General features: G+C 40.0%; 1 protein-coding gene across 1 annotated transcript; it reads right to left on the minus strand.

The window, feature by feature from the left end:
* Positions 1–996: 996 nt before the first annotated feature.
* Positions 997–21,105, minus strand: LOC115429265 (equilibrative nucleoside transporter 1-like). The gene is made up of 13 exons (XM_030148609.1): positions 21,005–21,105; positions 20,584–20,642; positions 19,199–19,280; positions 18,953–19,122; positions 10,557–10,696; positions 10,346–10,480; positions 5,189–5,286; positions 4,652–4,724; positions 4,436–4,503; positions 2,201–2,309; positions 1,911–1,996; positions 1,599–1,798; positions 997–1,212 (listed from the first exon to the last, which is right to left on the minus strand). Exons 2-13 carry the CDS (start codon positions 20,607–20,609, stop codon positions 1,101–1,103), a joined length of 1,299 nt encoding a protein of 432 aa, XP_030004469.1. The 5' UTR covers positions 20,610–20,642; positions 21,005–21,105; the 3' UTR covers positions 997–1,100.
* Positions 21,106–24,245: the final 3,140 nt, after the last annotated feature.

A 24,245-nucleotide genomic window follows, 5' to 3' on the forward strand; every position in this document is an offset into this window, starting at 1 on the left:
ATTTATTTTGATTTTTAAAAATGTTCAGTTCATTTAGTTTATTTAATTTCATTTTGATTAATATATTACGTTTTAAAATTTTAAATAGAGACAACTTTAAAATGATTCATGGTCATGGGTGAAACTCATAAAAAGTGGACATTCGTCTGCTGCAGAAGGTGAATGCTTCGCCTCTGTTTAGATGAGAAGAAGGGGTCTTGGGGCAGTGAACTCTACAAGGATGGGCCATGCAAGTCCAGTCCCCCCAAGGAGAGACTGGTTTATAAACCTTTTCCTAAGCCTAGGTGAACTTGATTCCCAACTTTGGTCAAAATCTGACTCGAGACAGCCACCTAGGTTCCAGAAAATATATATCACTCAAAGAGGTGTCCAGTTGACTCCAAAAGGTCTGATGCATGTTCAAAGTGCATCCCCAGTAGTGCCAGATAGCATCCCCCGCAGTAAAATTTTCACATTGCTTATTGACTTGAATGGATGAACTTTGACCTGGAATTATTGAGATACTTGTCATTCCGGAAGTAAAACAGGAATATTTCCAGAACAGAAGCTCTGACATTACATGGGGTTCCAACCACTGGAATGCTTACCTCTAATGGGGAGTATTGGTCAAGGTCCCAACTCTCTAGCACCTTCCGTTGGACTGAAAAGTCTAAATATGTGATGGTGTTTATTAGCCCTGCTCCTTAAGCTTAACCCTAACCCTGTGATGGGAGACCAGTTATCAATCCTTTACTTAACCCCTGACCCCCCCCCCCCCCCCCAGGGGAAGAGAAAGGTCATCTTTCATGTTTAATGTTCTTACACTTTGATGAAAATAAGTATATAAATATTAATTTACATTCAGACTGCTTCTTTAATGTTTTTGGACACAATGGAAAATGAAAGTTAAAACCACATGACATGAATTTACAAGTTCATTATATTTTCATGACATACTTTTTTAAATAAATATTTCTTACTTCTGTGACATTGATGGCAAAGAACAAACCCCTTTAGAGTGAATTTTTATTTTGATGACTCGGTCAAGGTCTCCTAAAGTCCCAATGATTGTCTCAGGAACTGGACCATGTGTGGGATGTGGCCAATGTTTGGATTTCCAGTTAAACCAGTGTCCTGAAGAGAAAGGACAGTGCTGCTCCCAGAGCCAAACCCAGTGACAGAAAAAAGGCCATGACAGCACCGGCAGTTTCAGCTTCATGTGGAAGAACCTTCCTGTAAAAACATGTGCATGATATTCATTGATATTTTATGCATTGTTACTCCTTGTAAAAAAACATTCAAATAATTTTTATTAAAGGTCAGATATAATGAAAAAGCATCTATTATATGTTCTGAGATTTATTTAAATTCTGTGGCATAAAATAAGAACTTATTCAGTCCCCGCTGAGAACAAAATTACAAAATTATTTAACATCAGTATACATTATTATCCAATGGTAATTATTCTGGTTATTGTTTTTTTTTTTTAGTTTTTTGTTAAAGAAAAAATATTAAATAGATATTGTCTAGAAAAACTGAGGCTTAATGAAGAGAAAAGGTGCTGAATCACAACCATCGATCTATTGCATTGAAAACTGATAATTGATCTGGGCTTTTACTTTGGTCCGAAGCACATGCAGAGACTGGCCAGGTATCCGTTACTGAATGCAAACAGGACCATGAAGGCAATGAACCAGCCGTCATGGACAAAGAAGACAGGCAGGTGGAAGCGAGGCTGAACGTTACACAGCATGAAGAGTGGCACAAAGATGACACGAGCAGCGATGAGCAGCGGCAGTAGCCGACTGTCTTTACCTGGCTGAAAACACACACACACAACATAAATGAATGTTGACACATGGACGTGTCATGCTTGGACTCTGACAGACTTCTTTGTTGATGATTAACATCCACATATAAATGAAACTCACCCACATGGAGATGGCTGTTAGGCTCCGCCCGCCCCAGTCACACAGGTTAAAGAGCAGGAAACACGACACAGGGATGAAGTAAAACTCTATGAATGTCCAAAGAAAAACATGCAGGGATTTAAAACAAGCTGAATTTCATTCACTTTAATGTGTTCCAATTGAAATGAATTACTCAGAAATGATACACACATCAGATTGGTCAGCTAGATTTGTGACATCATGTGCATTTTTATACATGATCTAAACTGTATTATTTCAAAAACTGAAGTAGAGGTGATGCTTTCACTGACCCCAGGCTCCTGCATCAGTGATGCTAGACTTGGTGTCAGCAGTGATGGCGGGGAAGGTTCCAATGGTGACGGTGAAAGCAAAGCAGACTGACAGAGCCAGAGGCCAAATCTGAAGTACAGAGGTCAAAGGTCAGTCCTCCTTCACATCGTCTGCAGGTGTCACCTCTAAAGGGACATCTCACTTTTAACAGAATGGGGATGTGATGTAACCTTCACGTAATTTTCCTGTTTCTGGGTCCAAACAGAATGCGCCACATTTTCCCTACTCTATAACACTGGTTCACCATCCCACAGGGCTATGTGCCGCTCTGTGTTAAAGGGGTCATATTTTGCTAAACCCACTTTTATTAGTCTTTGGTAGATTTATTTGTGTATTTGGACCCTAATAGTTCATAAAGTTTGAATTTGAACCCTCCAGGTGCTGCAAAGCTATCTTTATATTCATTTTGGCAAAAATCGAGTGGATTTCTACAACCCGTTTTAATTTCTTCTTAATTTGTTGTGTTTTATAACTAGTTACGTCACGACATTTGCACATATAAGGCCAACACTTCTGACGAACATTTCTCCAAGTACACCATAATTGTTTCTCAGCTGCAGCGGTTGTAGTCCATACTGAAACTACCTAAAATGTTCAGTTGTTGGTTTTATTAACAAACACAAGTGGCTGAATGGGACAGAAAGCATGATCAACAACCTGGAAGGGGTGGGGCGTGAAGTGGCTCATTTGGATTTAAAGGACCAGCGCTCAAAATGACTTGTCTCCTGTTATTACTCAGATATGGGTTTGAAGGTGGGCCTGTGGAGTTGAATTAATGCAGAATTCAGACCCAAGCATAGCATTTACAGTTTGTGTAGACCACAGGGAAATGTTTTAAAATGCATAATTCTATTAAAAGAAAAAAAAAAAAAGCAAAATATCACTCCTTTAATGGCTGTGAGACATGCCCAGAACTTTCCTTCTATCACTTTCCTGTTGATGAAAAGCTATCCTTTTAGTTTTCTGCTTATAAAGCATATTTTTGTAATCTCATAAAGTTTTGTTGTAGACATTTACAGTTTTTCAAAATAAATATGCTAAAAAATTCAAGTCCTTTTTATCTTCTTAATAACACTGTTTTAAGCATTTATTACATACAATATAATAATAATTATGGTCAGATACTTGAGTTAAGTTCTTCCAGAAAAAAGGTTTATCTGTTCTGTCCAGTTCAGTGGAAGGTAAATGAAGTAATAATTTATGTCTGTGCACAGTGGTCTTCAAGAACTTAAGACAAAACACAATTGAATAACATTGAAAAGCTGTTAATGACTGCAGAACTAACAAGGGTCAACTCAAAAGGGTTCAAACCCTTTTTCACCCACTCCAGCACATCACAAAAGTAGCTTGTGATGGAAAAAACAGTCACTGACTCAGCCATTTGCACAGTGAGCTGCACATCTTTGGACCCGGAAACAGGAAAATCACACAACGGTTACTACCTCATCACTTACCATCCCCATAGGCTAAGAAATTATGCAGTGTTGTCATTTTCTGAAAACCAATCAAAATGCAGAAAAAATAATGAGATTAGGAACTGCAAAGGAACCCACAATATGATCCAGAAATAAAAACAATACTTTTAGCAAATGACATCATGATCATTACATGATGATGAAATTTCAACATAATCAGCCATGTCATAAAGCTTCCCTAAGTGTATGCTTAAAAGGATACAAAAACAAGAAGAATTCTTGTATTTAATCTTGGCATTGTGGTGTCAATTCGACATGTCCTATATACTGGATGGAGATTGTGACCCCCGCAGATCACATAAGCACAGTGTAGATCTGGGCTGGGAACTGATAAGAAATAAGAACTGGTCTAGACCCAGGTTGTGTCAAATGTTCCAGTTGAGACTAGAAACAGACACATCCCCATGTCCCATGATTTTTAATCGAAATGGTAACCATTTAAGCACCAAAGTCGCAATATTGTGACAAGCAATATAACTGAATGAAACAGACAACTTTTTGAAATCTTGATATCAAAATTGAATATTAAAAAGAAAAAAAAAAACTCTGGTACCTAAAGGGTTAATATTTGCAATCAGTGGATCAATAATGCACTATAAGAGGAATACACTAATGTGCCTGCATAGATAATCTGTCCCACCCCTTTATTATATTCTAATGAAAAATTAACAATAGAACACAGATGTAATTTCTAGTTTTGAGCCTTGTCATCTTTCTAACCTTGCAGAAGATTTTAGTCATGGAGACACTTTGCTTGTGTTGCTCATCTTCTCCATCATCTGTGTTCACTGCAAATAAAAAGGAGAGGATTCAACTATCATTCATCAGTCATTGCATGGATTATCTTTTTACTTTCTTGAGGTAAACTGATTCATTGTGGATGTCCTACTAACACCAGACTCATGCTGAAATTCACTTTTGTTGGTTTGCTGTTACCTGTGTTCAGCTGTAATGACTTCTCCCTCTCACCAGTGTTCTGTTTTCTGTTTTGATAAAACTGAAAAAACTCCTACAAAACACAGAACACAAAGTTCACGTACTTTTGTCACTGTTCATGGGTTATTTCCTGTTTTATTTTGTGTCTTTGTCAGTTTACTTTGTGTCTTGGTGTCTCTTGTCTCACTCTATATTTCATCTGAATTCTGTTTTGACAGAACACTGACAAGTTTGTTTCTCGTAGCTGGTAGTTATCAGCTGTTTGTTAATCGACTGTCTGATGGTTGTTTACTGCCACATCTCCCTCTACTGTATATCATAAAAATAAAAGTGTAGCTCAACAAAACTACGATACTGTATATGAGCCATTCATAAATTATGTGTATAGTGTTCATCAGGTTGTCTCTCACTTTTCCATGAAAGCATGTGAAAGATGCTGAGGTTTATTGAAAAGACAATGACAGAGCATCATTTCCTGTTTGTGTGACATTATAGTTCAGGGATGCTAGGACATATTGCGAGCTCCAGGTGTGTTACCAGTTTTGGAAGCATAATGTAGGATAGGATGGAGACAAAAATGACAACGCAGGCTGTGATGAAATATCCAAAAGCTGCATCCTGCAGCTCAGAACCACCTGAAGGAACAAAAAAAAAAAAAAACAATTTTGAACAACATTTAGTCTCCTATAACTACTGCAACAGTAAAACTCAATCTCTCTAAATGTGGAGAAAACATATAGTTTTGTGTACTCCGAATGAAGATTTGTGATTATTACCTCCGCCAAGGAGGTTAAGTCTTTGCCAGGGTTTGTTTGTTTGTTTGTCTGTCTGTTTGTCTGTCCGTTAGTGTGCAACATAACTCAAAAAGTTATGGACAGATTTTGATGAAATTTTCAGGGTTTGTTGGAAATGGGATAAGGAAGAAATGATTAAATTTTGGTGGTGATCGGGGGTGGGGGGGCCCACGGGGGGGCCCATTTCCAACAAACCCTGAAAATTTCATCAAAATCTGTCCATAACTTTTTGAGTTATGTTGCACACTAACGGACAGACAAACAGACAGACAAACAAACAAACAAACCCTGGCAAAAACACAACCTCCTTGGCGTGGGGGGGCCCACGGGGGGGCCACTGATCAGCCTTGGCGGAGGTCTGCGCTCTCCGAGTGCTTCTAGTTTAGCTAAATGTATCATCCCAATTCCAAACAAAAGTTAGTGTAACAGAGTCAATTATTTCGCAGCAATGTGGGTATATATATGATATTGTGTATTGTTATAATTACACAAAATCTGTTCAATTTATTTTCATTTCCTTTGGTTGGTACCTGAAATTGTGGGCCTCCGGGTCAATGTGTGGAACTTTTGGTTTGGGTCTGTTCCCCAGTGAGTGATTTACAGTGTGACACTGCATGTATAACCGGAGTTTTTGCGCCTTTGCCTCTTCCCTTTTGTTCTGGATTTCTGTGGGAGAGGTAAGCAGCTGTGCAGTTTGTGAAAATTTTTGGTTTAGCCTCTGTTAATTAGATTTTTTTTACATGAACCGGCTAGTTCAGGCTGTATCAGGTGCTTATAATGTGCTTAAACACATTTCTTTATCATTTGGTTTGTGCAGGAGTATGTTGTACGGGGGTTGCTGACCGGAGGTTTTTGTGTTTTGTCATTTGTCAGGTATGCTGTATTTTGTTTTAATAATTTAATGTATGCCCTTTTGATCCGGATTTCTGTGGGAGAGGAGTATATTTTATGGGAGTCACTGACCAGAGGTTTTTGTGTTTTGTCACTTGTCAGCCGAAGAAAAATAAATGGAGACTGCCTCCAAAGATGTATGTGCAGGTCTGGTCATTAAAAAGAACACAACGCAGAGTCCGACACCACCGGTTACACTTGGTGCCGTTACGACCCGTTGCATCCACGATCAGTGCCCGTCTGGTCCCCGGGGTACAGCTGCTAACACCCGGCTTCTGTCTGCTATCTCCCGGCTGTTGCCCGCTAACACCCGGTTCCTGCCTGCTAACACCCGAGTCCCGTCTGCTAACTCCCGGCTCCTGCCCGCTAACTCCCAGCTCCTGCCGTCTACTCCTCCCTGCTGGTGAGAAGAAGGCTAGACCCATCGCCTTTGCGAGCAAAACCCTCAGTCATAGTCAGGCTATCCCGGTCACAGGTTAGAATTCTTGGCTTTGAAGTGGGCAGTCTGTGATAAGTTCAGCCACTGGCTCAAGGGTAACAGATTCACTGTCTGGTCTGACAACAATCCCCTCACATACATCCTGACAAAGCCCAAGCTTGACACCTGTGAGCAGTGTTTGGACTCTAAGCTGGCTCCTTATTCCTTCGAGATCAAACACATTCCTAGTTGGCGGAATGTGGTGGCAGATGCCCTCAGTAGAGACCCATTTGTGAAGCCTTTGAGGCAGTGGTTGCTGTGCGAACCCTACTCTGAGTTACTCGACCAGGTGTGTGACGTCAGTGATGGATGTGTGCAGGATGTGTTCCGCCTCACATGCCAGCCACAGTCACTGGGTGGTCCCTCTTACTCTGCCCAAGCTTGACGCCTGTGAGCAGCCTTGAGTTCAAGGCTCAATGTCTGAAGATGAGGTCTCCTCTCTTCTTCCCTCTTTGGATGAGTGGGACTCTGCTCCCAGGCAGTGAGCAGCTTCCCTGGCTGACCACCTCACCACTTTGGGACCTCCTGGCCAGGACATGTTGCTCTCCTTGTCCCTTGCTGAGCTTCAGTCACACCAGCAGCAGGACCCAGTCATCTCAAGGGTCGCTCACTATGTTGGCAGGAAGCGCAGACCTTCCAGGCGTGAGCGCTGCAATGAGACTCAGCCAACTCAGAAAGTCCTGAAGCAATGGGATAAGTTAACCCTTCTGGATGGCATCTTCTATAGGGTCGCAAATGATCCCTTGACCAAACAGAAGAGGTTCCAGTTTGTTGTGCCTGAGTCCCTAAAGGCAGATGCATTGTCGGGTGTTCATGATCGTGCTGGTCATCAAGGTCAGCCCCACACACTCTCTGGCTCACCAGCGCTTCTTCTGGTGTGACATGGAGAAGGATGTCCGTAAGCACTGCCACAGATGTGTTCTCAACAAAACTCCTGAGCCTTCCGCTAAAGCACCACTAGAGAGCATTAAGACCTCTGCAGGTCAACTTCCTTCCGCTGGTGGAAGTCTTAGATGATGATTCTCCCATGTCTATGCCCACCCCTGCTATGACCAATGCTCTCCCTGGATCTGATTGGTATGAGTCGGACATGCCTGGTTTGAGCACAGCAGCTGCAACGGCTGAGCCATCCCTTGCTGATTCTCTGTCGTGTGTTGATGACTGGGATGATGGCCGCACTGCCTCATGGGTCTGTGAGCAATTCTCTGTTGATGAGGGCCCTAATTCTGGATGTCTACCACCTCCCTCTGTAGCAGACTCCCCTGCTGCTAGTGGCCCTGCCACTGCTCTGGACCCACCAACAGCTTCCCCAGCCCTGCTACTACGACCACTGCTTGCCGATCCGCCTCAAACGTCTGATACTGATGGCCAACTTACCTCACGGTTTGGCAGAGTCATTAAACTAGTGTGCCGCTGGATTGAGTCCATGGCACAACTTGAGTCTGTTCTAGGGGTTCAGTCAGGCCCCCATTCTGTTCTTCATGTGTGAAATGTGGGAATCAGGGTAGCGTGTTATGCTAAGCTGCTCTTTCTCTTATTATAGTGTTATGTTATATGTTATCTATTGAACCATTTTAAGCAAAAACTTTTTTTTTTTCTTTTTTTTTTTTTCTTCTCACTTTCCCACATCGTAGGCCTGTGTATGTGTGGTGTATAAGGCATCTCATCTTGTCTGTGGAGTACTGTGAGGTCTTGCTAGGTGCCGAGCAGATCTCTCATTCTTTTATCCTTTAAGTGGGAAGCTTATATCACTGATTCATGTCATTTGTTAGTTTTCTCTAAGGCCAGTGTATTTTTGTGGATTTTTTTGCTCCTCAGACTTTTGTGTAATTCTAGGGGAGTGAGTGTAACAGAGTCAATTATTTCGCAGCAATGTGGGTATATATATGATATTGTGTATTGTTATAATTACACAAAATCTGTTCAATTTATTTTCCTTTCTTTTGGTTGGCACCTGACATTGTGGGCCTCCGGGTCAGTGTGTGGAACTTTTGGTTTGGGTCTGTTCCCCAGTGAGTGATTTACAGTGTGACACTGCATGTATAACCGGAGTTTTTGCGCCTTTGCCTCTTCCCTTTTGTTCCGGATTTCTGTGGGAGAGATAAGCAGCCGTGCAGTTTGTGAAAATTTTTGGTTTAGCCTCTGTTAATTAGATTTTTTTTTACATGAACCGGATAGTTCAGGCTGTATCAGGTGCTTATAATGTGCTTAAACACATTTCTTTATCATTTGGTTTCGCTGACTGGAGGTTTTTGTGTTTTGTCATTTGTCAGGTATGCTGTATTTTGTTTTAATAATTTAATGTACGCCCTTTTGTTCCAGATTTCTGTGGGAGAGGAGTAGGTTTTACAGGGGTCGCTGACCGGAGGTTTTTGTGTTTTGTCACTTGTCAGCCGAAGAAAAATAAATGGAGACTGCCTCCAAAGACGTATGTGCAGGTCTGGTCATTAAAAAGAACGACGCAGAGTCCAACACCACCGGTTACATTAGGACAATGAAAAATGCATTAATAATTTGGATGAGTTGAGCAGTCTGTATTCTATTTTTAATTTCCACATATTGCTTAGTATTTCACAGAGAAATATGTTGCTCTAGACCTATCCATGTTTTGGATTTCAAGATTCAAGATTTGTTTAATTACCATTGTGTAAACAGAGTATACACAACAAAATTCTGATGTGCTTTATACAGTCGCGGAAAAAAATTATTAGACCGCCCCTTGTTTTCTTCAATTCTTTGTTCATTTTAATGTCTGGTACAACTAAAGGTACATTTATTTAGATAAACATAATGATAACAACAAAAATAACTCATAAAAGTTTAATTTCAGAGCTGATATCTATCCATTTTCCATGTTTTCTTGATAATAACCAAAATCACTTCAGTTCTTACATCAATAGCTATGGCATTGTACTGACAAAAACAGTGCTTTTAAACATTCCATGTTTTCTTTTCTGTCTGTTTTAGTCACATGATACACACAGGAGTTAGTACTTGATTGCATAACCATTGTTTTCGATGACTTTTGATGGTCTAAGAATTTTTTCCGTGACTGAGATGGTAGCAGGTGTCAAGCAGATTTGTCACCTGTTTTCAGTACTAGTCTGTTTAATCTGAACAAACCCGTAACCACACTGATTCTGAGTAGAACGATGGCATCAGGACCGCACTTGATTAGCAACAGAAGATGATGCAGGGCCTGTTGGGTCTGATTCAGAGAACAAAGACTTATGATCTGATCCATAAGGTGAGTTTATCAAACTAACCAGTCAGATTCAGTGTTCATTGATTTGGTTCCATAAAACAACTAAATGCTGGTTAATTAATGTTAATCAATGATAGCTCTCCAGAAGAAGTTTATTGATTTGGGGTTACTCGAACCCTAACTAAGCTGAGGTTCCTCCCTTTATCTTTTGAGAATGAATTTAAGTGACTGACATAGGCCTGGCCTGTTTAGTAAACTGCCTCTATGGAACTGGCCTCTAGTGCCCTTTAATAAAACATCAAACAGAGTTGATCACATGATCTGACTTGCGATGGCGCATATCATAGCGAAGGCAGCAAATGTTCCAGCAAGACCCTGGCCGCTCATGATGGGTGTGGTGTACGAAGCTGGAAGTAACCCGGCCATCCCGAAAAGACTGCCCTGCAGAATAGCCCCAAACGCTGTGAACAAGCAAACAGATAAACAGATTGCCAAGTAGAAAAGCCACAAACAATGAATAAACGGATTAACACTCACAGTTTATAATGATGATCTTCACCATGGTAACAATGAAGAAGGGCAGTGGGTCCATTTGGACTTTGACAAGGACAGCAGTGACCATGAAGACAGCCATGATGATGATCAGACTACCCATCACCCGCAGCCGCTGAGGAATCCTGTTGACACACATCAGAAAAAATTGGTTTAGGGTTAGGCTTAACCTGTGTCATGTCTGCTCCCAGACAGTGTCTGGATTTGTCTGTCTTTTCTGTTTTGTCTGTCATTTCCTGTTTTATTTTGTTAAGTTTCCCTCTTGTGTCATGTCTGGTGTCTTTACTTCCCCTCCTTGATTGTTTCACCTGCTCCTTATTACCTGACTCCTCCCTGATTATCTCCACCTGTGTCCAATTGTCTTCCCGCCCTCTTGTGTATTTAAACCCTGTGTTTTCCCCTGTTCCTTTGCCAGTTTGTGTTCTACCTTTGTGTGCTCACTTACCAGCGTTTTTGGATACCTGTCAGTCTGTCTGTCCGTTTTGACCCGTTTTGCCTTCCGACCTCCGATTCTGCCTGTTCCTCGTCTGCCTACTCGTTTGGTTCTGACCTGGTTCGTACATCGACTTCTGATCCTGCCTATTCCCTGATTACCTCAGCCTCCAACGTGTTACCTTGTGTTTCGACCCTCGCCTGGACTTTGACCGTGAGTAGCCTATCCCTCATGTCCCGTTGCCTCCTGAATTGCCCTCCTGTGTTTGACCTGGCTTGTTTTTTGACTATCCTCTGTTTTGCCCTAGTCGGGGTGCTGTCGGGATTCCTCCGGCTTGGCCGTGCTGTCCACCCGCATTCCCCGCTCACAGCCCGAACGAAGAGTCCAGAAGCACACGCCTTCACAGACGTGTTAACAATTCTGTGCTGTGTTTTTCCTACTGTGATTGTGTTTAATAAACACTCTCAATTGGTCATCTGCGTTCTGGTCTTGCATTTGGGTTCAGCCTTTGTGCTAGCTCCATTACAACCTGATGGAAAAACAACCCCATTGTTGTTCAGTATTCTGATCATGATTACATTGTTTAATTACCCATTCCCCTCACTGGGGTGCATTTATGTTTGATTACAGAACACATTCACATTGGCATAATTTCGATGCTAATCTTAGAATCTTTGTGACACACTCAGTTCCTGATGTTTAACTTCTGTCTGAGACCTGGTAATCTAATCTCTGGATTTTAACAAGATCTGTCCCCAAGGAAATGGAAAGAGCTCATGTAACCTCTTTAAAGGTGGTGAAAACTTTTGATTTTGGCTTTCTAAATAATTTTGTCTGTCAAAAATATTCCAATCACTTTTGAACTGTTAGCATAAACTATTCAATTCTGCCCACTCTGTACTATCAACTCAGTCAGGTTTTAGGAACACATAATATAACACTATCTCCACTTGTCTTAAATGATATTTTCGGCGCTCCAAACACAAACACTCCGCAGGTCTGTCCACTGACCTCTCCTCTCCTCAGAGTATTGGCTTTGACAGAATTGCTTACCGGAGTTATGTTATGGGCAGACAGCAGAACATAGCTATAGGACGAGATCAGTAAAGGTGTCCCACAAGGCTCAGTACTGGGACCTGTGTTGTTTACCCTTTATATAAGTAACATTGTCTCTTCCGTACCTGGCCGCAAAATTCATCTTTATGCAGATGACACAATGACAAGTTAGGAGTCATGTAAGTCATTTCACCAAGATGGCTGCTTGACATGAGCCTCCAGGCAAATCACCAACTTTCCCTTAGTTTTCTATGCTTATTGCTTAATTCAACTGCCAAGTTCTGGCTACACCATCCGACCATTATGACTAAGAGAACTGCAGAGGCAGATGGCTAGCGGTAGGCACACCTACTGGAAGAGAGAGAGGGTGTTTACTGCCAATAGACAGAGATATCAGGACCGGGCAGCTGTATGGAATGGATGCAAAATCTCCATCTGTCCCAACATGACTAAACAAGTGGTGAAAAGGGAGGAAATTTTTGTAAGTTAGGAAAATTTCACAAGCTATCCATCAGATTCACTCAAACCTTCCCTGTAACCCTCTGTTTTATGTGGATGAGGGGAGAGGAGAAGTTTTGATGACCTTCCAAACACACTGTAAATCTGTAGTACCTGGATTTAGGGTTAAGGTCACTGTTAAGGGTTAAAGTCACTGTTAAGGGTTAAGGTCACTCTGAAGGGTTAAGGTCACTCTGAAGGGATTAAGTCACTTTTAAGGATTAAGGTCACTGTTAAAGGTGCGTGAGACTTTCATGACCAATTTTTCATCAAATCTGTAAAACCTCAGTCATAGCCTAGGTATCACAAATCTGTAAGTCTTTCCATGATTACTCACCTGAATCTCTTGCATTGCCTCCTTTTCCCACAATGCACATCGCAACGAAAAATTCCGAAGATGCCCGAGTTACCTCCTGGCTCTGAATGTAAACACATGGTTTTGTTCCTCGAAACTATTCACCGTAATGCTAGAGATTCAGGTGAGTAATCACAGAAAGACTTGCAGATTCGTGATACTTAGGCTATGACTGAGGTTTTACAGATTTGATGAAAAATTGGTCACGAAAGTCTCCTGCACCTTTAAGGGTTAAGGTCATTCTGAAGGGTTGAAGTCACTGTTACGGTTAAGGTCACTGTTAAGGGTTAAGGTCATTGTTAGTCACTGTGAAAACATAAGATTCATCTGGTGAAAGGACTTAACTGAATGTTTGGAAAATTCTGATATTAAATGTAGGCTGGTTTACAATGGGTGCACATTAGAAGACACTATATCGATACTGTTTTACACCTGTCCATCTTCATAAGGTGGGTTTACTACTAAATAATCTGTGTTGGAAAAGTAAAAACATCCAATATGGACTTGTTCTAAGTCAGTAAAACAGTTCAGGACAGGTTGATGTACCTGTACCTGTATCATTCAGGTGTGTCTGTTGGTTTTATATCAGCTGGAGAGTGAACCTTCATCACTGGAAAAGCCAAATTAGACCTGAATATAAGGATTGGGTTAACCCGATGATAATAATAATAGTAATGGATTAGATTTCAATGGCATTTTTTTGGCCACTCAAAGCTCTTTACCTTATTGACCCATTATTCATTCGCTCTCACATTCCCCCTCTGGTGGTGGTAAACTACACCCATATCCACACCTGTCCTGGGGCAGGCTGACAGAAACATGGCTGCCACTTCATGCCTACAGCCCCTCCGACCACCACCAAACATTCATACACATTCATACGCCACTGTGAGTGGCACTGGAGGCAAGGAGGGTGAAGTGTCTTGCCCAAGGACACAACAGACTGACTAGGACAGAGCAGGATTCGGACAGCCAACCCTTTGGTTATTGGACGACCCGCTGAGCCATGGCTGCATCAATTGAACTAATGATAAATTAATTACATGATTGTGAAGTTGGCGCTCTTCAGTTATTTTATTTGTTTCTTGCATTATTTCATTTGTATTTTATTTGTTTTATGCATAGACACACACTCCTAACTTCTGATTGAAGCATTTATGGTTATTTATTTATTCACTTCATGTCTTCTTTTTTCAAGTCATAGTCATGCTTTGTGCTGTTAAGACAATGCTGTCTTGTTTAATCTGTGTTGCTCATTTTTGTCTGCCTTTATCAAAAGTCTAAAATTTTAATAAAAAACATCATTGCCATCTTCACTAAAAATGGTTTCAAAATCAAAGGAGTAAATGAATATAACTATGTAGGATTGTGGCTTGATGTGAATCTAAGTTTAAAACGTGAAAGAATTGGAGACTAAAGTCAAATAGAAAGTTTGTTTTTACATGGTAGTTTAATTGTCACACAGGCCATTTTTCTATCAATTTTAGGTTATGGTACATACAGTACATACTTTAGCCACAGTATGGTGTTTATCATCTGCTTTACTGTTGAGAACTGTGAAGTGTATTCCATTGTTGGGTCATCCTCCCTCTTTATAAGGACTAATAGAAATTGGATTTTATTTATACTACACTTATTTATCTTTTACCTCAGTACATTTTTATCTTTTAATAAGAAAATCCATGAAACCTGCTCAAATGATTGTTTTCAGGTTGTAAGTACAGCCTGTTTTTACTGATCTTGGAAAATGTAGATTTAGTCTTTGAACAGCAACACTGAACCCTAACATAATTTACTTTCATTGTCATCATGTCAAATATTCTATAATCAATATGTTTCATGTTTTCTCACTTATATTGCAAATGAGGCCTACACCTCAGTACATTCTGCGATTCAATAAAGGTTATATAAAGTCTTCTCCATTGCATCCCAAAGATTCTCAGGTAGGTTTATGTCTTGATTCTGGTGTTCTATGATTTAAATAGTAGTGTCAGCATTTCATTAGCTGTTTTCTTTTTTTGATTCAGGCCAATAATTTCAGCTTTTTGAAATGGTGACATCTTTTCCATGACCACAGGATGTGTCGTCTATCATGTTTAAGCAGGGCCAGATTAACACTTCATTGTACCCTGGGCAACAATATTCAAGGGCCCCATCATCACAACCCCAGGATCCCTATAATCTGGCAAAATACAGAATAAGTTCCAGGAATATATGTACATATACCCCATACTTCAATATCTAACTATCATCAAATGCATTTTGATGTACAAATGTGTAAATGCTTGTAGAACTACAAGTGCACCACTATAGCCTCTTGTCAAGGCCACTCACTTGCATATGATGATATGAAAACAAAACACATCAGCATCAGTATAATCTAAAATTGATCCACTACATTAGAAAGAGAGGGAAGTGTCCTCCATTTTCACAAAAAATAAATAAGAAACCATTTCCAAAGTATCCAGTATTTATTTAAGAACACTTTTTGCCAACACAAATGTATTGAATCGTCAGAAAAAGCCCACAGACAAAACACAAACATAATCTGATAGAATCAGATATGAATTTTAAACAGAAATCCCCTTGTCACCTCAGAATTCAAACAAGAGAGTTAAAGTAAGTGCAGTGTAAACATCTTCAAATCTGCTTTCTCTCAACAATAAACATATCTCAACATTTTCATGGAGCCACCACAAGGAAAAAATAAATATAATGCAGTATAATCTGCTAAAATAAACATTTCGGTCCCAGTTTAACTTTTAAACAGAAAACACATCACAGTTCAAGGCATGTCAAGGCAAGGGTTAAACATTTTAATACTAAATACTACATATACTAAATACTATAAGCATCTGGAAAACCATCAATTTCTCTCAAAGAAATACTTATCTGACCAATACAAAATTTGTATTCTAAATGATGGGGAAGTGCATGTTTAAATTTCACATTCCTGATTTTATTACCTATTTTAGGTATGTTCTTTAGATTTTCAGCTTTTTTAATGTCCCTCTCCTTTTTTAATTTTCGTTTGCAACGTTTTGATTCGCGTAGTCGCGTAGAACTACGCGTATGTCGCGTAGTTCTTGATGTCTCACATCCCATTCAGTGCACGCACGTTGATTTGCGTCACCGCTGATTCGCTTTTTGACTGACCAATGAGGAGAGGGTCTCAGCTCACGGTCACAGACAGCAGGAGCAGGGTTTCTGTGCAGTGCAATGGCTCCGGGCAGTGGACAGTTTCATTTATAAGCAAAAGATAACCAGATATTTTCGTTATGCCCGAGCTACCCAGGGCCCTTCAGAGGTCGCGGGCCCCTGGGCAATTGCCCAGTTGCCCATATGGTTAATCCGGGCTTGTGTTTAAGAAATGGGGAGCTCCTCACTGCATCAGTTAAAGGGTTAAAGAACTGATAAAACATATTAATCCGACATGATCCAGTAGCCGGATCTGGACTATTGGTCAGTGTATGATCACATGAAGATGAAAACAGTGGTTTTTCATGTTTTGATCCAGTATGTGGAGGGTCAATTACCATAGAGATTTACTCCTATAAGAAGTATGAAAACTTGTGAACTGAGGCAGAAGCTGCTTTATGAACCCCTTAATGTTGTGCTAGGATACAGACGATTAGGCCTTAAGGCCTTAGCAACTGATTATTTAAAAACTGATATTCAGTTCTTACATGTTCTTAAATGATGGAATCAGATAAAATTAGACTACACTTGATAACCTTAGATTAGAGTACATTAGCTTTGTTTAGCATGTCTAAACATGTAAATCTGAGCTCTTGAGTCATTCAGTAAAAACACTGAGGACTCTCCAGCCACTCACTGAAGGTGCTTCTAAACTGATGAAACTGTTTTTTGTTTTTTTTTGCTATAGTGACCTCAAGGGAGTCTGGGTACAGACTATCACTGAAAATGCATTCCTAATCATTTTGGTGTTATCTCTTTGGTGTTATCTCAGACTATAACCCTGAGTGGTTTATAACTTTATTATGACATTATTATGGCTTCATAATGACTTCATTGTGGATCATAACAGTAGTCAGTCCAAACAGTACTGTAGTGTATACACATAAAAACGTGACTGATCTGGTGCAAACATCTGAACATAAATCATGTTCATGAAAGACTCAGCCAAAATATGGAGGAATCAGTCTCAGTGTTGACTAGTTTAAGACATTAACACCTTCTTAGTGTACCTTACTGGTACATATGGTTAAATCATCTTTAGGATTGGATCCTCTGAACTTGGGATGCATCCAAAAAGTCCAACAAATTATGTTTTCTCTTCTTAATGGGTTAGTGTTAGGTCAGTCAATGACAATTAAACAAGGACCCCAAGTCTGGAAAACATGTGATACAAATAAAAACAGATGGTGACATGGTGGTGCAGTCATTAGCCTCACAGCAAGAAGGTCCTGGGTTCAATTCTAACCTGAGAGATTACATGTGTGGTATGGGTGTTGTACGGGGAGTACAGGGAGAGCATGCACACTCACCCGTGTGCATTGGTATGACTGGATAAAATTATCAAGATGGCTGGCTCTGTTATCAGTCTGAGGCTAGACCATTTTGAGACCTTGGTGGAGAGGAGGACACTTAAAAAACTGATCTCCATCAGGAGAATGATGAGCACCCTCTCCACCACACACTGGACAGACAGCAGAGCAGTTTCTCTAAAAGACTGCTGCAGCTCCACTGTCGAACATACAGGTTTAGGAAATTCAGGAAAGGATCATTCCATAACACTGTACAATAAACGCACCTCTGTCTGAGGTCCGGTCCATTTGCACTTAAATGTATTTTTGCACATTCCCGGTTTGAATATTTCAACTTGTTTTGCACCTTACAGTTCAATTTCAGCACATTACAATTATTATCAAGATTCTACCCAGATCTTTTTAAACTTCTAATTTATAGTGTACAGTGTATAGTGTTTGCTCTTGTGTTATAATTTTCTTTATTCATGTTTGCTGTGATATTATATTATTGAATATGTGTGGGATAAATAAAGTACATCTATCTATCTATCTATCTATCTATCTATCTATCTATCTATCTATCTATCTATCTATCTATCTATCTATCTGTCTGTCTGTCTGTCTGTCTGTCTGTCTGTCTGTCTGTCTAGCTAGCTAGCTAGCTAGCTACCTAGCTACCTACCTACCCACTCAGGCTTCCTCCAACTTCCTCCAACCATCCAAATACATGCACTTAAGTGGTTCATCTTAATTGCCCATAGGTGTGAATGTGACAGTGATTGGTTATTTCTCAGTCCTGTGATGAACTGGTGACATGTCCAGGATGAACAGAATTGTAGCTGGGATTGGCTCTGGCCCCCCCATGACCCTCACAAGGATAAAGCGGTTCAGAAAATTAATAAACAAATATAAACAAAATTTAATGATGTGCAAGTCTTATTTCATTTACAGAACACATACATTTTATCAAATGTTTAAATTGAGAAAATCTTCAATTTTAAGAAAAGAAATTGGTAGTTTTCAGTTTGATAACACCAGCACATCTCTATAAAGTTGGAATGGGTAAACAAAAAGCTGAAAAATGTAACTGGCATTAAAAAATAATCACCTGGATAAACATTTTACATCTAATGAGGTTAATTGTAACATGTAACATGACTGAGTATAAAGAGCATCTTGTAAAGGTACAGTCTGTCAGAAGTAAAGATAGACAGAGGTTCACCAGTCAATGTCTTTGCACATCTCATTTCCAGAACTTAACATAATCAACAGATTTAGAAAATCTGTGTAAATCTCTGAGCTCAAGGGATGAGACTGAAAATCAGTCCTGGATGTAGGTGATCTTCACGTCCTCAGGTTGCACTGCATTAAAACCGTACGATTCTGTAGTTGAAATCACTGTAATTACCTATCTTGTCTAGTGCCTACAGTACAAGCCTGCAGGGGCAGTGATGTGATCTGGGGCTACTTCAGTTGGTCTAACACCCCCACCCCCACCCCCACCCCCACACCTCATGTTTCTTCTGCACTGGTGTGCTGGAGGACTTACCGTGAGTGTAGGAAGGAGTTGAGGTATGTGCAGATGAGCAACGGCACCATGGCACACAGCGTCATCACATTGTTGAATTTGGCCTCCAGGATGCTGCGCTCTTCACCTGCCACTGTCTGATTGGCTGAGAAACTGTCCAATGAGGGCTTCTTCAGACGACTGGTGAAATACTGGAAAGATGATAAACAAGTTAATCATACATTCAGACTCATGTGGGCTAAGAACAGACCAGAAATGTTGTCACACCATGGTGGCGGTCATGAAGAAGTTCCAGGGAAGCAGTGTCCCTAAACCGAGCAAGAAGAAGATAAGCCAGACCCCCATGAACCTGCAGTGAATGAAGACTGGGTTCAGACAGGGTACAGACAGGTGAATACAGGTGAAATAAAGGTACACGGTGTGTTAGGCCACAAAGCACTTGTACAATAGATTCTTTATGAGTCCAGTCTCCATTTTCCTCACATCTCAGAATGGGCATTTCAAATGCTGTTGAAGCTCAAGAAATTTGTATTATTTCCCTAAGTATCAGATTTTCGTTAAACCTGTCAGTTTCTAGCTTTCCTGTAGCTTTAGCTGTATGTGTATATAGACCACTCAGGTCATGGTGTTGAGATTTTGTGCGCTTTGCCTGGTTTCTATCTGGGCTACCGCCCAAGGAGCCTTAAGCTTGGTTTATAACTAGGTTAAAGGTGTATTAACTCTGGTCAACCAATCATGGAGACACACCCACTCAGTCCTCCATCTTGGACTAATGACTGAGTTGTAATATTTGTAATGTATAAGGTTTGTATGATGAGAACTAGATTCTTCTATCTGTAATAGACCCACAGTATGACCTATCAGAAGTGACCACAGTATGACCTATCAGGACTACATAAAGGACTACAGAACTACATAAAGCGTGGGCGGCTGTGGCTCAGGAGGTAGAGCTTGTGGTTCAATAACTGGAGGGTTGGCGAATCCTGCTCCTCATCATGTGCCATTGTGTCCTTGGGCAAGACACTTCACCTACCTTGCCTCCAGTGTCGCTCACACTGGTGTATGAATGTGTATGAATATTGTGGTCGAAGCGGCCATTGGCACAGATTGGCAGCCATGTTTCTGTCAGTCTGCCCCAGGGCAGCTGTGGATACAGATGTAGTTTACCATCACCAGAGTGTGTGAATGAATAATGGATCCAATGTAAAGCACTTTGTGTGTCTAGAAAAGCTCATCCAATCCATTATTATAATAATTGATCCACTGTGGATTTGTATTGTATTAAATTAACTTTTATTGTATTGTATTAAATTAACTTAATCCTCTTTGTGCTGGCTACCACATAAGGAACCAGAAAACACCAATACCATGTAGCATTAAATAAGTCAGTATATTGATTTTTCTTCAACTACATTAACCTCCATTTCTTTTTTTTATTCCTTCTTTTGAGGCAAACATTCTACAAACACATGCATATATGTCCTCACATGTCTGTCTCCACTAAGTTAACATGGTGGCTCTGCCTTTTCTTGACCCGTTTCCATAGTGAATATTGATAATGTCTTTTCTCATTCACCAGGTGCTGAATTCAGAGTAAACAAACTCAGATCATTGATCTGATCAGAGTTAGTTCAACCTTGGTTCTTACTCACCTGTCCTTCGGTGAGCTGGAAGCCATTTTTTCTGTGAAAACCACCTGATGGACACTGACCTGATCATTACAGAACGACATTTGTCAGGTCAGATAAACATCCATTTAATGACTGGCATCTCTTGTACTTGTTGGTGTTATGTGACGTGTGTGATTTTACTTCCTGTCATTATTCTGAAAATTGTCTTTTCTAGTACTATGCCAAAAATGTGGGTAATAGGGTAACAAATTATCCTTGAATGCATCATCATAGTTAAGAAAACCAGGAACTCTATATATTGATGCTTTAATTTTTGTTGGTTTTAAAATAAAATGAAATGATTGTACAATTAATAATTCCTACAGTGACAACATTGAACAGCAAATACCAACAGTCAACAGGATTTAATCAGATGTAGAAATCAGTTAGATTCATATTTTACCTTTAGTGTTTGTCAGATATCTTTGTTTTCTGTTCTTCTGTCGCTGATTAGAATCTGACAAGCCTTTCCTTTCTTTCTGTCACGTTTTTCTGTCCTAAATCCTGTTTCCTCTTTCAGACCTCACTGCTGTTACTTGTCTTTGTTCCTTCTGCACTCTCAGCAGTATCATTTCATCTACCGGCAGTCTGTGTTAACCTCTGACCTTTGGCCTTACCAAGTTCAGTGTACTTTGGTCCTGTGTAAAGATGTGATAACAGTTCAGCCACCACTTCAGGAGGAACATTTAAAGGAAACATACCAATTTAGAAACAGACACAGAAGAAAACATCAAACTAAACCACAAACTGTTTGGGTTATTTAGTTCAGCTTTCATTTGGATTTCAATTTGGTCATTAAATCAAAATTAATAAAACAAGTACAATGTTGCTTTTATGGAACTTTATTGTTCTTAGTTTCTGTATGTGGTCTGAGGGTTCCCCATAGTTATCCTGACCCATGTGGCTCTATCAGGTTTACATGAATGGATGCGGTCCAATAATTTTCCACTGTAATCCTGACACATTTGGTTCTATCAGGCCTAGATGGATGTGGTTCTGGATGCAGTGCAAATACAAAACCTTTAACCATCATTTTCTCACATCTGCTGTCCAAATGGTGGTCCTTGTCCCATCTTTGGTCTTTATGACATGAGATGAAATATGTTAATTCTGTTGACAATGAATTATAGGTTTAACTGCTGACTAAGGACAAGAACAAGAACAAGAATAAGAATAAGAACACCGACTCCTGCTGTCTGAAGGGGTGTCACTGTAACAAAAATCCCAGTTCGGTACATACACCAACTTTTACGTCAAGTTTCAATGTAGTAAAATGTGGGGAAAAAAACAAGAAAAGAACTCATGTGTAAACACCTTGGTTTCTGTTCATGTATTTGATCACAGAGTTGTGTGATTTACTTTTTTGCTACTTGCAGCAGCCTCGTGACCTGCACAGACGAGGCAGAAATACATGAAAACTAATGGAAAAGATGCACAGAATAAGGAATAAAAGTGTCTTCTTCTGCTGTTGGCTAGTGACGGTCAAATGAAGCCCCATGAGTCACAGAGGTTTTCAAAGGTTGCACTACTCGAGGCCTCATGGAAACAGTGCTAAATACTGTTATCTGTTGTCCAAATGAACATATGGCAGGTGTGTAGTATGTTATTACCATGACCTGACACCAAATGTATGAATAGGTTTTGTATGCAGTTACAATACACAATGGATATTTCTATAGTATGTGTATGTATATATAAGTATATATATATATATATATATACCAACACAGACACATGACTTTGTGGTTCATTGAAATCACAATACAAACATTACAAGAATTTATGTTTTTATATTTTTTTCCTCAAAAACCAAAGTCAAATATCCAGTGTTGAAAATATTCTACACTCCTGCTAGTCCTACTCCTTCAGATATTTCTCCTGCTACTTGTGTTCTTTTATTTCACTGACAGACAACGCAATACAAACGCTGAAAACGCTCACAGTGTTTTATTAGGAAGCATTGTTAAATGTTAAATGAACCAATGAGGAAATATCACATGGAATAAATCTTGGACATTACCTTTTGCATTGTGTAATAGAAATATAACTAGAAGCACTCGGAGAGCGCAGACCTCCGCCAAGGCTGATCAGTGCCCCCCCCCCCCCCCCCCCCCCCCCCCCCCCCGTGAGCCCCCCCACCCCCGATCACCACCAAAATTTAATCATTTCTTCCTTATCCCATTTCCAACAAACCCTGAAAATTTCATCCAAATCTGTCCATAACTTTTTGAGTTATGTTGCACACTAACGGACAGACAAACAAACAAACAAACAAACAAACAAACAAACAAACAGACAGACAAACCCTGGCAAAAACATAACCTCCTTGGCGGAGGTAATTAGGGAAAAACATAAAAATTGTACACAATATAAACCCAACCTGCACTGTTTCAAATATTTAGATCATGAAAATAAATGTAAATTCTGTGAACTAGACTCAAAGAATGATTCATTTATTCCATTTTTGCCCTTATTCCCCCTTTCTGGACCCATTTCATGAGTTTCATCTCTTCGAAACTGAACTAGCACCCAAACCTTTACCCAAATTACAGATACAAATGTAATTAAACATTTTGAAAACACAGATTCTAACAAATCATTTGTAAATTGCGAAATTTCATGTTCACAAATTCTTTTAAAAAAAACAAACAAAAAAAGGTTCCTGAATTTAAAGTTTTCGTTTGTGAATCCAAAATTAAATTTTATACATTATCCATAATAAACTCAACAAAAGGAAGAAAAACATTAGAATTTCCAAATAATTCTATCAATTGGAATGATAATTCCAATGTCCAATAATTTGGCTGGCTGTTATATTTTGTACATTGTCTGTTGCCTGTGATGTTTAATTATATTGTCAGGGTTCTTGAATAAAGTTTATTAAAACAAAAAGGAAGGGAGAAAAATTGTCATTGGTCAGATGATTTTCTCATCAGCAACATAACTCTCAAATCAAGGATTCGTGTGCAGTGCAACATTTGTCCCATTACCGAGGCTGGCGTTAGGCATGGGCAGGGGTGGGCTCAGCCCACCCAAATGTCTGTCTTCCCCATCCAATCAAAAGTTAAGGAAAAATGTTTATCCAATAGAAAAACATAACAGAATACACTACTATTGGCTTTTATTTGTGATTGGATGGGCAGCCTACAGCCCGCCCTATTCCGTCAGTGATTGGTTGTCATTATTGTTTTACATTTCCTTCACTCGTACAGGAGCTCACTGTCCGTTTCTGGGCTGTGGGGAGTTCAACGTCCCTCCTTGGTCTCTCCTGCACCTATCGAGGTCACTGCTGCACCTGTCAGGGTTTCTGTTTAATACCGCGATTCTTTCTAACGGAGTTTCATTGTATCTGTGACTTGTTGACGTGCTCTTGGGCTGAGCATCGTCTCTGGACTCCTGCAGAGCAACCGGCCTGGTTCTGTGGACACTCACATCACGTGATGTACGCACACACTGACTAAAGCAGCACCAATAAAACACACACACTGAGCAACACAACGCCAGTAAAACACACAGGGTCTGTCAACCATCGCCCAAGGAAGGGACCGAAACTTAGTGAGGGGCAAATGATCTGTCACTAAATTATATGATTTATTCTAATAATTTTGTCCTGTTGGTTTATATGTATGTAGTTCTACTGACAT

The sequence above is a fragment of the Sphaeramia orbicularis genome, chromosome 1, assembly GCF_902148855.1.
Source record: "Sphaeramia orbicularis chromosome 1, fSphaOr1.1, whole genome shotgun sequence".
NCBI lineage: Eukaryota > Metazoa > Chordata > Actinopteri > Kurtiformes > Apogonidae > Sphaeramia > Sphaeramia orbicularis.